Raw genomic sequence first — 14,663 nt, 5'->3', positions numbered from 1 at the left:
AGGAACTTAAAGCAATCGTCCTTTGCAACGTTTGTCTCCACAGTGGCAAACTAGAACTTTCCCCTTCACGGACCCCACATCATAGTTATAGTGCCATGTTAGTTCTGTGCCAGCTTCAATATTTCTATCTGAGAAGAACGCCACCCAAGGAAAACGAAGATCGTGGGTATCAACGAACACGTTCTGGACGAACAGATTTGGCCCGCACGAATGCTACGTTCAAATTCGCATGAAAAAAAGAGAAAAAAAGTTAAATTGTTGTAAATTTGCGACTTAACTGTTGAAGGAATAATAAACAGATGTACTCACGTTAAAATATCGACCAAGATTGCCAGATTTTTTGGCATCCAACACGCACATTTGTTCATTTTTGCCGAAAAGCGAACGAAGCTTCACAATCTTTCCATCTTCAGGACCTAAGGCATCATTATTGTCCATCTGAGAATTTGGTATCAAGCCAACGCATTCTCTTTCTGAAGACATAGTCATATTAAATTAGTTTAGAAATTTTAAATCACTTACTGATTGAAAAATAAATAAAATAGTGATATTGCTTACCATCGTTTTCATCTTCGACAGATGGGGTGTAATGCTGTGTAGTGCTATTCTTTTTAAGTTGAGAGCGTGTCTTGACGGCCATGTTAGTAGGTTTGATTTTGGAGGTATACTCTTCATCCGAATCTTGCGTCGAAGTGATTGTCATGTTCTCTGTCGATTCTTCCGATACATCTGATTCGTATGTATTCGATGGCTCATCGTACTCTTCTTCACTACGATATGCTTCAGTCTCGTAACCTTCTTTAAGGTTTTCCATCGTTTCAATAAAATCCAAATCAGCAAAGTACTCATCCCCTGTTTTGTCGTTGATGCAAATACGATTGCTAGCTTCCTCGGTAAGTAGTTGACCGGCATAAATGCAGATGAAACTTCCTTTTGGTACGTCGTTTAGACAGCGGATGCCCCATCCTTTGTTTTTGGTATTAAATACCTGCAGCTTTGTCTGAAGCGGATGCTGTACGACACGGTTGAGGCATTTATTCTTGTTACATTTGCATTGTACGTTGCATTCGTAGATACCCGTTATTACCGGTTCCATTAGGCGCTTATATACATATCCAACCTCGTCGATGTTAGCCTTTGGATTTTGAGATTTTACGCCTTTCATTGTCAGTTGAAAGCATTGACATTTCCTTTTATCGAAGCAATCATCTTCGCAATCACATCCACACAAAAACTCTTTGTCCAAGTTCAGATTTACACCTTCAGTAGGAATTCGCTCCGCAGAATAGTCGCACGGCGGGGGAGTCTTGTCATCGTAGTTATTCACACATTGTATCGGCATGATTTCCTTGCCGAATGATATGTCCGGAGTTTCAAAAATACAATTTTCAGATTTGTAAGTTGCCAGTACCCTTATTACTGGATCGAAATCAAAATGTTCCACACTGAGACTGCAGTTTGTCTGGCGTAAGAATCGGTGAACCTCGTACATAGAACGCAATCGCCGGCCACAAGGTGCACGGTAAACAACAACTTCCTTCTTTTGATTTTGAGCAGAGCATAGGTGGCGCTCCCAGCCTACGATGAGTGGTCGCGATAGCAAATTGTAGGATCGTAGAACCTTTGTATTGTTATAGAGGCATTCGGTGCTACACTCGTGTTTCACGAATTTTAGCGGACCCCGATAGTTTTTAGTCGTAAATTTGACCGTAGTCCCGAAGGATCGATCCACGTCACAATCGATATAGATGGTGGAACGGTTCAACGAAATGGCACCCACAGTGTTGTGGTTTGTGCGGTTGGCAGTACTCTTTCTGGCGGTGGCACGATGTTGCGTGCCCTGAGGATCTTGTTTCAAATTGGCAAAATGCGTTGTATCAGGCTTTACATATGCTGCATAAACATTACTATCTTCATTCTCGTCATCTTCGATAGTAATATACTCGATCGAGGGCACGTTTCGTTTCTGAAACTTTGAAAACTTATTTGTCGGCACAGCGGAGGTATTTACTCCAAGGTACAAAGGACCGAGTCGTGTTGATCCTCGATAAATCCACTCATATCGGTTGAGAACCGGAAAGTATAGCTGTACCATACTACAGTCTACTCCGACTACGGTGCTGTGATACCATTTCTCATCAATCTCCACTGTTAAACGTTGTCCACGTTTTACCTGCACCATCGGTCTCAATGTTCCGCTAGTTTGCATGTAGGATTTAATGAATCTTTTCGAATGCGGATGGACGTCCTCCCAAACATGCTTTGATTGATTGCATACTACTCTAACCTCCGTGAAGGGCACATAGAATGTATGACCGGAATCGAAGAGAATGAGATACCGATGGTTGTTGTAGTTGCTCAACGACTCAATTACGGTGCCCACATAAAAAGCATGGGAAGCTTTATCACCGTCAATATTATCGACACTATTCTTGGGATTTATCTTAGCAATGACACGTGTACCGAGCTTAAGTTTTACATTGGGCATTTCTTTATAAGCAAGATGCCGCGCCGATAATATGTGCAACCCGGGGTTCACGTTATTCAAATAGCGCACATTGTAAGACGAATACTGGAATTAGGTTGTAATCTCAAATTAATGTTCACTAAATTATATCTTATGTTATCAACTTACGGACGTATGTCGAAAAATTTCTTCAATAACCGTGCATTCAATCCAGCTGGCAAGTATCGCTTGTTTTGCACCGTAATATATTTCATTTATTTTAATCTTTGGTCTCTCCAAAGATTTGACTCCTTTCATCAGCTCCAGAACTTGATTGTTGATGTTCTCTTTCCTGTTTTCATCCATGATGATAAGCTCCGGAATCTGAACATTGGTCGGCTTAATACTGTAGATCTCTTTACACATTCCATCTAACGTTCTAGTGAGGGAGTTAATTTGTTCGTTTATTTCCTCGGACATTTCTGTACGTGGTATAAATTAGGAAAAATAAACAATAACAATAATAATTCCATTGATTTACGCAATTTCAAAACTTTACTTAGATTATGTTGTGCTTTTTGTCCCAGTATCGAAAATGTCCATTGCATTTGTTGATCAATGTTAATTTGTTCCAACATGCTTTTTGTAACGTTATTTAACTCCGATTCAACTAATGCAATTACATCTGAATTCAACGGTGGCGCTAGAATAAAAACAAAATATAGAATAAGAAATATATAGAGAAGATTGCCTTTAGAATATATAGTTCCTTTTAATACCGGATTTGAGTGCAACTTTTTCGTCTTCTTCGTCACTGCTGTCTAATATCAATTCAACACTTTCGTTAACAACTGGCAGATCCGTTAACAGCAATGGCTGGTGATTTTCTAGCAGTGAAGAACACAGCTACAATGCAATTTTAAGAACATAATTATTAAAATATTTAAACATAACTATTAGGGTATTATTCATCCAATCGTTAGGTTTAAGCAATCTAAAACCTTACCTCATACTGTTGAACAGCGAATTCAAAACACTCCATACAAAGATTCTGCGTTTGTCTGGTTGATGGAATTTCGTACAAGTTCAACGCAAATTGCGGTGCTTCACAAAATTCCTTACTTGTTTTCTTACATTCCAGATAGCAGCACTGTGTCCGACGACGTCTTGCATTTTCACTTAGTGTCGGGCAGTTTTTTTCATCAATTTCCTCACCAGATTTGATAGGATGAGATTCTATTTTACATTTATCGCTTTCTTCGTCCATGGAATCGTTGTCTTCAATGTGTACTACTGCACACTGCTCCTGTTCTTCTAGGCTATTTTGTGGGTGCAATTTTGGGCAATCTAATTACAGTACAACAAAATCATTGTCAAATTTTAGTTTACCATTTGGTGTTATATTCGGTTCTCTAGAAATTTAATAATGTGCTGTCATACCTTCTTCCATGTTTTCTGCGAGAGATTCGTCTTTATCCAAATCAATATTTTGCAATGTTGCGGTTGGCAATGTGTTAGTTTCCATGCTATCTTCTTGTAAATTATTGGAATTTGAAAATGCCTTAACATTATCTGAAGAAAAATTCTCATCCAGCGAAACAGCTTTCGCATTTTTGCTTTCAGGAATTTCATCTGGATATTTGTCTTCATCATCTAGGCATATTATTTCTGTGTCCTTCGATTCAAGGCTTACCAATTCCATGTGCGCGATTTCTGAAAGCTCCTCTGATTTTCCTAGATTTGTTGATCATATGATGTAGTAACCATTATTTTATGTTTCGTATGAATAAATGATAAATAGTTGAAGTAGTTGTTAATGGTCGTCCTCACCACACATTTTGTTATGTAGTAATACTCAATATAAGAAATTTTATAATACCTTCTTTAGATGCATTTTCCAGAGGCTGGCTTTTTTCAGATTCCGATTCGTTTGAACTGCTGGGCTTGTTTCCATCCGTTGTATTTGATATTGTTCCACATTCTACTTCGTCATCAGATTCAAGCGATATTGTAAGCAGAGAATCGTTTGAAATGTTCGTGTCCATATTGAGGTTATGATGTTGATGCACTTGAAAATGATTTATGCAAAACCAACATATAATAAATGTTGTTATGCACAAAGGAAAGAAATTATTATTGTTATTTATTTAAAAACGGCCTGGCCGTATTTAGAAAGGCATTCCCTCCCAATAGAAGGAAAGAAATAGATTACATAAAAAAATTATGTAGTATTGGGACTTAACGCTTAATCGATAAGGTTTTACGACAGAATAGTAAGAAAATAAGAACCTTACAATCTGATACACTACATCTTTTTCTACATTTAATTGAATCAGCTAATAAGCTTTTCCTATTTTCAACAGTTTGTGATCTTAGCTGAAGTTATTAGTATTTCAATAAACAATACGACAAGGAGCAGCCTTACCAAACACGGCTTTACTAAATACTGGTGGGAAGTAATTCAGAACTAAGTTACTATCGAAATTATCTTCCTTTGACTGAGTGTGTTCCGCCGTCAAATGTGTACATAAAATACATTCAATGAAACAGACTATTATTTTAATTGCGAACCATAATACGTTGTACATGAGAGGAATAATCTCAATAATTAACTGTAGTATACAAATTATTTTTAGATGTTTTCTTGAGCATGTTCGAACAATCTTAAAGAGCTATTTCAATGCTGACAACCGTTCGTACTGCGAAGCGGGATGTGGTACATATTGGACAATAGTATCGTACCGTCTTATTGCCAAAGTAGAGAGTATAACGTAAAAAACCAAAGTAGAGAGTAGAGAGTTTCGAAATAACTAATGTTTCTAGTTGTATATTATAAGTGTGGTGTGTAGTAATACTTACAATTATGTCCAGCAAAAGTAAAATATGTCTTTACGATAGAGAATTCGTACGAATTTTAATACTGGTGGCGTCGCATACAGTTTATATTTTCACTTTAACAAAACAAGACGTCAAACCGAAAGTCAATTGTTAATCGATTTTGTAGTTTCGTCGAAGTCGATCAAACTATTTGTTATTTAAAATTATACATGGTTCAAAATGGTGATAATATAAGAAATATGTTTAACAAATATCTACCGTTAAATAGAGCTTAGTATTTTTTTATGTAACATAACTCATTTCATGTTTATACATTTTTGAATTAAATATTTAACGTGAATGGGACGCAAAAATCGACTTCTTATGCACATATTAATCTGCTAATTTATGAACTTAGTTCGTAAGGTAATTTCCAAGAAAAGTAAAATATGATAGCCCAAATCAATATCGTACTCGTTAGCAAAATATTTAGTAAATAATTGGTCATACTTTTTTATAGAACAAGTAATTACTTTTTAAAATAGATTAAATAATGGTTTCAAAGAAAATATTCAAACAAATGAGCAAGAGGCAATTATGACTTACTTTGTGTATATGATATGACCACAAAGAAATACAAAATGAGCTAACTTACTAAGTTTAAGCAATATGTAAACATATAAAAATTAAAAGAGCATAAAAAAAGTAATATCAACACTATTAATTACTATTTTAGCTAGAACTTGGTATATAAACTTTAAAATACTAATTTTGAAACGTTAAACATGATGTAATATTATACTAAGTACAATATTATTTAGGGCGAAATGGTGTTTACTTACTTATTTACCAAACATTACTCACTAAGCGGTTTTCGATTCGGCAAACGAGTGGCACAGATAAAATCATTTTTCGGTCATATTTGTTAGCACGTGCTAGATCGAAGTCATGCGCATAACTGCTTACACGAAGGTATATTGATTTTTTGACGTCAAATTATCCTTTCGTTTATCTCAGCAACCACTGATTTAGCAAATAGTAGTCTTCCTAATAATAAGGACACTAAACACTGTTTCCCGATTTTATTTTCTTGTAATTCATCCCGTAACCCATTTTATTTTCCGCCTCGTCAAACTAGAATCAAAAAATTACTGCAGCTGTTATTTGATTTATTAAAATTATTGCATTTTCTATCCGATTGCTCTAGTGTCGCATTAGGCGTGTTAATGATTGCGCGAAAATAAATTGGCAGCAAATTTTAACAACTTGCTAATGCTAGTTATGAAACTGTTCGGCTATCTTTTAAAGAGTGAGATCTATCAAATTATTTATGTCCAGGATGTGTAAGTAAGAATCGACCCTTGTAATTGTGGTGTAGCAAGAAAAGCCGGTTGTAAACAAAAAAGGACGTTTTCGTAATTTATTTTCAAGTTTCTCGCGCTATGAAGAGTTTTTAGCAGCCGTTACTAAGGTGTTTGACCCGAAAATACTGTTCCTTACCGTTATTCCGCTTGTGGCTGGTCTTAATACTACCCTTTACTCAAAGCTGCTACTTAGCGTCCTGTTAACCGAGTACGCCAACACTATTGTTAAATGGTACTATTGTAACTATTTACTTGTTTTAGATGCAAATGCTTTAAAGTGTTTGTTTCTTTCAGGATATTAGCAGAAGATCGTCCTTTCTGGTGGTTGAACGAGACTAACGAATTTTCTTCCTTGAACCGTCCTAAAATATATCAAAATGAGCTGACATGTGAACCAAGCCCGGGAAATCCGTCCGGCCATCTAATGACCTCCACGACCTATCTTTTTGTGATATTCTCGGTGCTAGAGGAATACTTGAGGTTGGTAGTTGCTTTCCGTGGTTTGCGTTCCTACGTGTCGCTATTTATTTTTCTAAATTTTGCTTTTAGAAAATATGGAAAATTTCCAATTGTTGCACTACGCTCCGTTTACTACGGTACACTTTTCTTCATATCTATCTCGCGGATGTATTTCGGCTGCCACTTTCTGCATCAGTGCATTATTGGCATTATTCTGGGAATCGGTATGAGCAAAGTGTGTCTGTCCCATCGTTTTGAAAAATATATTGCTAAACAAACGGGCAAGCGAAGAGTAGGATGCGTCGTGCTTATATGCACGATTTTGATGGTTCTATATGGGACTCAAAAACTGCTTGGCATCGATCCACAGTGGGCAGTAAAAATGGTAAATATCACCAAACTGAGTTTCTTTTTTTTGTGTTACATGGTATGCACTCTTTTCCACAAATTACTATGTTTATCTTACGTAGGCTTTCAAATGGTGTGAAGATCCTTTCTATTTGAAACCGACCACAACGCTTGTATTTAGCGTTATTCGCCTTACAGGGTCTTTATTAGCGTTTGCCTTGGTAGGACCTGTACAGAAGTATGTAATACCAAATATCGTTTTAAACAGCATCAAACATGCATAACATTTTGGTTATTGTTTATTTCTTTGTAGAGCAAAGCCGCTTAATTATAAGCTAAGTATACCGATGGTGATTATCATGATGGTGTTCGAATGGTTTGCACTGCACTTTACGCCGCGCAACTACGGGGTTGTGATTTACTTCTTATACAGCTTTTTGCTTTATTTTATATTCACTTACGCATATCTGCGCTGGGTACCTGCTCTAGCTGGACAGGACATCCGTTTATCTCGACATGATAGAAGCAAATCTAAATCTAACTAGTCACTAACACTTGCAGAAACAACGAATAAAATTTCTAACTAAGTTCGAATATTTTTCCAGCTTTTGTGGGATACACGACAACTTTTTTTGTTTTATCAATTTTGAGCCAATGCAATAAGTTGTATTTTTTCTTCATCATATATGATGCCTGCTCACACAAAAAAGATTCCACACGTCTTGTTCGATGATAGCTGATATAGTTCGTAATAACGCGCAAAATGCCACTACTAGTTATGGATGAAAATTTAAAATTGCCTCGCATACATAAAACGCCTGCACAAATTTCTTATAAAATACTACGCGTTTGAAATATGTAGGCCATGCAAAAAAGAAAAAATGGTTTTATACTGTTTTTAAATAAATTTTGAGATAATGCTTGTTGAAACGTATGAATAGATCAAATGTATATCACACCGCAGTGTTTATTTGAATAATTTATTTATGCCCAATCAGCATAGTTGAGGCGTTGATAAATTACTATAAAAAGAACAATACAGAAAGGAATAAACAAAAAACCTACAAGTGAAGTAAAAAAACACTTAAAATAAAAAAAAACGATGCAATACTCTTGTCTTCCCTGTAGTTAAAGTCAATCAATTTGTCAACAAATTCCAACTTCCAGCTTCCGCGTTGTAATGACTTTTTCATGTTCCAACATATCCGATGCCTACCTAGATTATCGGTTCAATGAAACAGGCTAAAATCTGGTTTTGAAAAGGGTAAAATGAGAAGTACAACGATTAAAAAAAAGTAGGAAAACCTTGAACATGACATGATTGCAATCCTTCAAACAAGTTTTATACCGTGCTAAAAGTTACCCAAACGGTTACCTCCCGTCAGTTTGAGGACATTTCGTCTATCTGTTGTGTATACCCGGTTGTCAGGAACGTGAATGTTTCCCTTCTTAGAATTACCTAACCGCTGCGCAACCATCTAACAGAACTGCAAGCCAGCATTGCAGAACGCTGCAGTCAGTTTCCTGTTGCCAGATAGCACCGGGTCGGACCCGTGTCTAAATTATGCATTCGAGCCCGTCCCCGGGCTTGGTCAGGTGCCGGCTCATAATGTGACCATATGGTGGTTCTCATGCGGTCCCGCTTTTGACGGTTATGGTACGTACAGTGAGGGACGACTAGCATGACGCGATTCCAGCGCTCTTCAATGGACCGATCGCCAACCTATGAACTGGATCCAGCTCTACCGTGGCGGTATCGCGGCAGAAACCCGATACAACAGGTAGGCTAGCGCCAGAACCGGTCCCGGGGCGAAGTTGCCCAGCAATCCTAACGATAGGGTGGTATGCTGCGGGCGCGTAATCCGACGACTGCAATGCACTGACCGCTTGCGATAGTTACCAAACGACCATAAATAAAATCAATGCCAATGTCTCTCCCACTCGATTAACACCGAGCACGGTACCAGCGGATTGTGTGTTTGTGTGTTTTCTTTCACTCGTGATGCAATTTATCTTCCGTAATAAAGACTATATGGTGTCTACAACACAATTGTCCTAGAAAGCGCCCGTTTGTTAGTTAGAACACGTCGAACGTGAAGTGGACATTTTTTCTATATACAATTTTTTTATCCAAAACACAAAGCATGTTATCCTTTCAACCGCCACCGTACCCGTACTGCAACTGGGCCCCTCCCTGTGGGCGAGGTCATCAGGAAATCGGAAGAAACGAATAAATACCGGCGACAGCGCAACACGGCGCTTGGTCGGCCAGCAGAAGTTTCTAATGCATGCGACCGCAGTTAATTATAAGCTATAAAGATAAATCTAATCAGCACTGCGTACGTTACCTTTCGACCCAGGCTGGTCTCTGTTCGACTTTCTGCTCCTTTTGCTGCTATACAGCCAATTTCCTACCAACGAACAGTGTTCGTGATCGCCTTGTACGGAGACTGGACATGAGAAGTCAACGGGCAGGATTTCTTTTGTTAACCTTGCTGCGTTTTAAGGCGCTTTCGGTCAGACGTTGGCATTGGAGAAGCTTGGGAGCAAACGCATACTTTAAGTTTTCGCCACCGTTTCCCAGCAACGGTAGGGAGATTATCACAATGTTCTTTCTGATTATTGGTTATCCGATCGTTGTATGGTTTTATATCTCAATTATAGATACTGCAGCTGGATTATCCACGCAGCTATTTATGACGGGTAATAAAATTATTCGTATGTCACCTCACAAAGATTATGAAATCGGCCTGGTAGCGCGAGAACTGAGTAAGCGATCTTGCTTGTGTGGTGGATATGATCGGTTCTAACCCGCACGCAATGTTTAAGTGAATGTTTGATCGTACCAAAATTCATTTTTACAATTGAGAGGCAGTCAAATATGATTCTTCTTCTTTACTAGGCTTTACTGGCACGGTAAGATGCAGGGGTCCAGCTTTCTGGGCCCAGTCAAATATGAAACTTGACGAGATCGTCATTACACTGCAGAGTGAATTGTACAATTGCACAGGCAAATGGTGTGCTAGATCTAGCGTACGGTGTCGTTGATAGTGCCATTGCCCCATCAGATCGTTAGCCGCACTTGCGTTGACAGTAGATTGACCGCGGTTGTTTCGTGATTTAAATCTCCCCCAGTAGGCTTTGATATTGTGAGACGTAATCTGACAACCGTGTGTCAGCCGATGGGCTCAAGCACACACACGTGAGGCTGCCGGTGCGACGAGATTGATGCCGACCGTTGAATCAACAGCTAGAAATAGTATCGGCGCACGTGGTTTATTTCGACCGTAATATATCCTGCCGCGCGCTGTCAGGCCACTACAAAGTGCTGAGGTAAGAAAAGAACGCGATCATGTGCAGCTTTTTCTTGTCCAAACGATTTCAACAAATTAGCAAGCAATCCCTGCGGCACGTTGTTCCTGGTTCAGCACAGCATGGGTGAGAAACAAAGAGAGAGACAGAGAGAGTGTGCAGAGTGTTTGGCAAACATTACAACTTATTTATAACACTCATTATGTCACTTAGTGGAGTGAAATATTTTAGCGGGCATGAATGATTGCGCTAATCGGCAAATATTTATGATCCTTGGCAAGCGTGCAAGCGCCCGACCACAGTAGGCATCGTGGTAGTAGGGTTTCTTGATGCCGTAGGGTCAGCGGGAGAACATTTAAACCTCCTTCCTGCGTGGTATGCTGACGTCGGATCGATGCAAAAGGGAATGGAGCCTTCATCCAGGCGGTGTCCGTGCTGCTGGTGTCGGGTGAAGGTGGCACCAAGAGGCCGGTGTTGGGAAAAAGTAACGCCTTAGTTTAAACTGCACCAATAATGACGGCGGTTTTTGTTCTCTCTCTCTGTCGCTCTGTCTGAACTATCTAATCAGGTAGGTCTAACGGTAGGGCTCGCCGTGATTAAATGAACGTGGTATGCAAATCCTGACTGCCGTGCATTATCATATTAGTAGTTGTATAATGCGAAAGCCTAATTGATATTTGAGCGTAAGTGGAGCCGAAGTTTCGCTGCTCCCCTTTTTGTGGCCGATGTTAAAGGTGCGCTTAACGGTGGCAAGAAAATGCTCCCGAAGGCAAAAACAATAACTATAAATTACGGAAATGGAAGCAACACTTCCTCGGTTACTCTTTTGAAGGACTTAAAAGTTGCTTCCAGTTTCGCAAAAAAAACTATAAGGAGGTAAGTGGGTGTTTATTGATTTTGAAATTTATTATTTACCATTGAGAATTTGTAAGTTGCAAACTGCTCGAATGGATTATGCAATGTTGGTAGTTTTTTTTACAAAATAAAATAAGGAAACAGGTTTCCTTGAATCCAGCAATGTAAATGTTCGTATAAATGAATACACATAAATTTAATTCTCAACAATGGCATCTCGTAAATTGTGTCACAAACTTTACACGTTTGAATGAACGTTGCATGTTTAGGGGTAACAATAATCTTAACGCCATATGAACTGTGCCCCGTAGATTCTTCCAAGCCTAACACAATATAATATCATTTATCACCAGCATCGTATAGCTGCCGTGAACACGATTTTTGCATCAGGATATGATAAACCCACCCCAACCCACCGTAACACGAGCTTCGCTCCCTTCCACCGAGTAGCTCCTTGTGAATGACGTAAGGGCTGGGCCATGCACCGAGAACAGTGACGCAGAAAATAACTTAATGTCGTTAATGCAGGGAAAAAGGGTCTAGCCCTATTGCAGGGCAATATATCTTGCTCCACTCTGCGGGGGTGTGAGGCGTTCGGATTGTTCGTAACCGAGTCAAGGGTTTAAATGTCACAGGAACCATAGGCGGGGAGCCTATGGGATCGCTGTTGGAATGGTCCGATGGAGGGTGGCTGATAATGTTTGAGCGAAATCGGAGTTGCGCCAATTGGTAAATAATTAAAATGTCACAAAGCCACCATTTTGACTCTAATGGGTCGTTAACCCGGTTAAGCTCGGTCCTTGTAACAATGCAAATGTCGTGCATGAAATGTACACCGTTATTAGTAGACTGCTAGGGTTGCAATATTACTCATCAAAATACATTGACAAAGAAAATGAGAAAATTTAACATAACCTAGCAAAATATTTCCGTAAAATATTTGAAATAAATTGCGCAAAAGCATATAAGTTTGATATTTTAGCATGCATAATTATATTTTGCTGAATGTTTTCTCAGCCCTTGCGAGCATGAACGAGGACGCTCTCATCTTGAGCAACGATTCCGGCTTCCACAGCGACTGGAAAAGCATTTACCATCGGGATGCGTTATTCTGGGCATCGCACGAGTATCATACTGATCCCATAATGAAGACCATCGTCCGTACCGTTTTTTCCCTGGCAAAACAGTTCAATCTCTCACCCGCGATCGAGTTTACGGTGATCGACACACTGGAGCTGCTGCTGGTGCGTGTGTTTCAGAGCTGGATGCAACTGAAGGCGACTTCCTTGCAGCTGCTGCATCGCAAAAAAGAAGCCTTTCTACGGCAGCTGCCCTTGTACACGGTCGCGGTGGTCGATATCGTGGCCAAGTACATCGATGCCTCCGTCAAGCTCAACCTGGTCGCTCTTAAGCGAGCCGCAAAGGCAAGCGTCAGTTGCCAAAACATGCTTACGATCGAGTTCGAAGTGATTAAGATTTTGGACAGTGAGGTACGTATCGGTAAGCGGCATTAAAAGCCACCGAATCGGTTCGTTATTATCTTGGCGAGTCGACCTTCTAGCTGGACCATTGAATTTCATTAATTCAATCTCCTTATCGTCGTACCCGCAGCTTCAGTCTTCGTTGCTGCTAGGAGCGGTGGAGCGATTTTCCAAGGAGTACTTGCTGCCGTTAAACATCACCAGCAAGGAGAACATTGCAGTTATCGGGTTGAAATTGTTGCGGCTTGCTACGTCGGAACGGTTGCGCATCTACGACAGGTAATAAACTGAAGGCTAAAGTTGATTTCGATTCCCAAACCCTTTGATTGTACATTCCAGCCTGAAAGCTTCCATCAGAGATCGGGACAGTTTTCACCGCTTCAAATCCAGCAAGCTGATCCTTGCGGGTTCGATTGTCATCACGATACTGCACCTTCTCCCAACGGCGCGCCGCAGCAAGGCAGTGCTGAACCAGATCCTTGAACCGCTCGCCGATGATTGCTGCGTGCAGGCGACGAACCTGATCTATCTCCGCGACGCAATGTTGCGCGTTATTTCCAACCGTTGAGTGGGTCGTCGTCATCGCTCTGGAAGCCAGAGTCGATGCCCGCTCGGAGGGCATGAGCATGAGTCGTTTGCATTCGATGTAAATTAAATTCAAGCAGAACACGCTGCACTCATTACATATTCCTAGCGTTGGGCTTTTTTTCCTGCTTCGTTTGGCTGCCGATCGTTGCATCCGCATCGAACGAGCGAAAGGTGCGCTCGCCTGGGTTTGGAGTGATGGCCAATTCGAGCGTACCCGCAACGAACGCCATAAACGATTGAATTGTCAATGGAAAGATCGAGGAAAAATGTTTTTGTCCGTTCGGCTGCACGCCAATTGCAGTACGACTGGGGCACGTTTCCGTGCTTTTGACACCTGACGGATCAACCTGGCTCGTAGACTCGTTGTTAATGTGGTGCGGTAATAATTAGGGCACCAGCTAATGATATCCGGTAGGGCAGAATGACATTCTCTAGGCGCATTTTAGTTAAGTCCAATTCCAGTTGATCTTCCATATTGATCTTTCAACCCAGGCCTATAACCCTTACCGATCGCATTGGCTTTTTCACAGCCATTCAGGAAGAGGACGAGCGTTTCCGCGCCCTATTTGCTTCACGTGCCCCCGTGCTCTAGGTTCTAGTTCTGCAGAACTTGCTCAACGACTTTCCACAACCCAAGGAGAGCCGCGAGCTAAGCGATCAGTTTGGAATTCAATTTGTAGCATTTGTTCCACCATCACCACGCCAGCCTCGGGCTCACCGGTCACGGTGGAGCGCGCGATCAATCATCTATCGAATTCATTCGCGTCAAAGACAATTGCGGTAATTTTCCTGACTGTGCGCCTGAAACCCCCTCTCGCTGGGAGTGGGCCAGTTTCCAGCCTGCCCAGGGCACCGTTGTGTGCGGTCCGTCCCTTACGGTTGCCCTGGGAAGTTCCGCTGGCCGTGGCTTACTTTCGATTTTATTTCGCCCTACCCGGGTGCCTCCGACATGTCCCGACGATCGGGTTAAGGGATATTTTGCGGAGTTTCGTT

At 40.5% G+C, this 14,663-nt stretch overlaps 3 protein-coding genes across 3 annotated transcripts; 2 read left to right on the top strand and 1 right to left on the bottom strand.

The window, feature by feature from the left end:
- Positions 1-119: 119 nt before the first annotated feature.
- On the bottom strand, positions 120-2,182 carry LOC128723805 (histone-lysine N-methyltransferase eggless-like). Its single transcript, XM_053817570.1, has 2 exons — positions 559-2,182; positions 120-473 (listed from the first exon to the last, which is right to left on the bottom strand). Exons 1-2 carry the CDS (start codon positions 2,180-2,182, stop codon positions 274-276), a joined length of 1,824 nt encoding a protein of 607 aa, XP_053673545.1. The 3' UTR covers positions 120-273.
- A 4,362-nt stretch (positions 2,183-6,544) lies between these two features.
- On the top strand, positions 6,545-7,979 carry LOC128726069 (glucose-6-phosphatase catalytic subunit 1). Its single transcript, XM_053819850.1, has 6 exons — positions 6,545-6,606; positions 6,695-6,859; positions 6,922-7,107; positions 7,177-7,471; positions 7,557-7,672; positions 7,748-7,979. The coding sequence occupies exons 1-6, from the start codon at positions 6,545-6,547 to the stop codon at positions 7,977-7,979; spliced, it is 1,056 nt and encodes a 351-aa protein (XP_053675825.1).
- Positions 7,980-12,629: 4,650 nt separating this feature from the next.
- Positions 12,630-13,650, top strand: LOC128723804 (uncharacterized). The gene is made up of 3 exons (XM_053817568.1): positions 12,630-13,091; positions 13,213-13,361; positions 13,422-13,650. Exons 1-3 carry the CDS (start codon positions 12,630-12,632, stop codon positions 13,648-13,650), a joined length of 840 nt encoding a protein of 279 aa, XP_053673543.1.
- Positions 13,651-14,663: the final 1,013 nt, after the last annotated feature.

The sequence above is a fragment of the Anopheles nili genome, chromosome 3 (assembly GCF_943737925.1).
Source record: "Anopheles nili chromosome 3, idAnoNiliSN_F5_01, whole genome shotgun sequence".
In the NCBI taxonomy this organism is placed as follows: Eukaryota; Metazoa; Arthropoda; class Insecta; order Diptera; family Culicidae; genus Anopheles; species Anopheles nili.
This window is presented reverse-complemented; position numbering and strand designations above follow the sequence as displayed.

Bases quoted from the DNA above. Each gene is read 5' to 3' on its own strand.
- LOC128723805 (XM_053817570.1), bottom strand. From the start codon at position 2,182: ATGGTGCAGGTAAAACGTGGACAACGTTTAACAGTGGAGATTGATGAG. The intron at 474-558 runs GTAAGCAATATC...CTATGTCTTCAG, and splicing joins TGTCGAAGATGAAAACGATG to AAAGAGAATGCGTTGGCTTG.
- LOC128726069 (XM_053819850.1), top strand. From the start codon at position 6,545: ATGAAACTGTTCGGCTATCTTTTAAAGAGTGAGATCTATCAAATTATT. The intron at 6,607-6,694 runs GTAAGTAAGAAT...TTTATTTTCAAG, and splicing joins ATTATTTATGTCCAGGATGT to TTTCTCGCGCTATGAAGAGT. The intron at 7,673-7,747 runs GTATGTAATACC...ATTTCTTTGTAG, and splicing joins TTGGTAGGACCTGTACAGAA to AGCAAAGCCGCTTAATTATA.
- LOC128723804 (XM_053817568.1), top strand. From the start codon at position 12,630: ATGAACGAGGACGCTCTCATCTTGAGCAACGATTCCGGCTTCCACAGC. The intron at 13,092-13,212 runs GTACGTATCGGT...TCGTACCCGCAG, and splicing joins TTAAGATTTTGGACAGTGAG to CTTCAGTCTTCGTTGCTGCT. The intron at 13,362-13,421 runs GTAATAAACTGA...TGTACATTCCAG, and splicing joins CGGTTGCGCATCTACGACAG to CCTGAAAGCTTCCATCAGAG.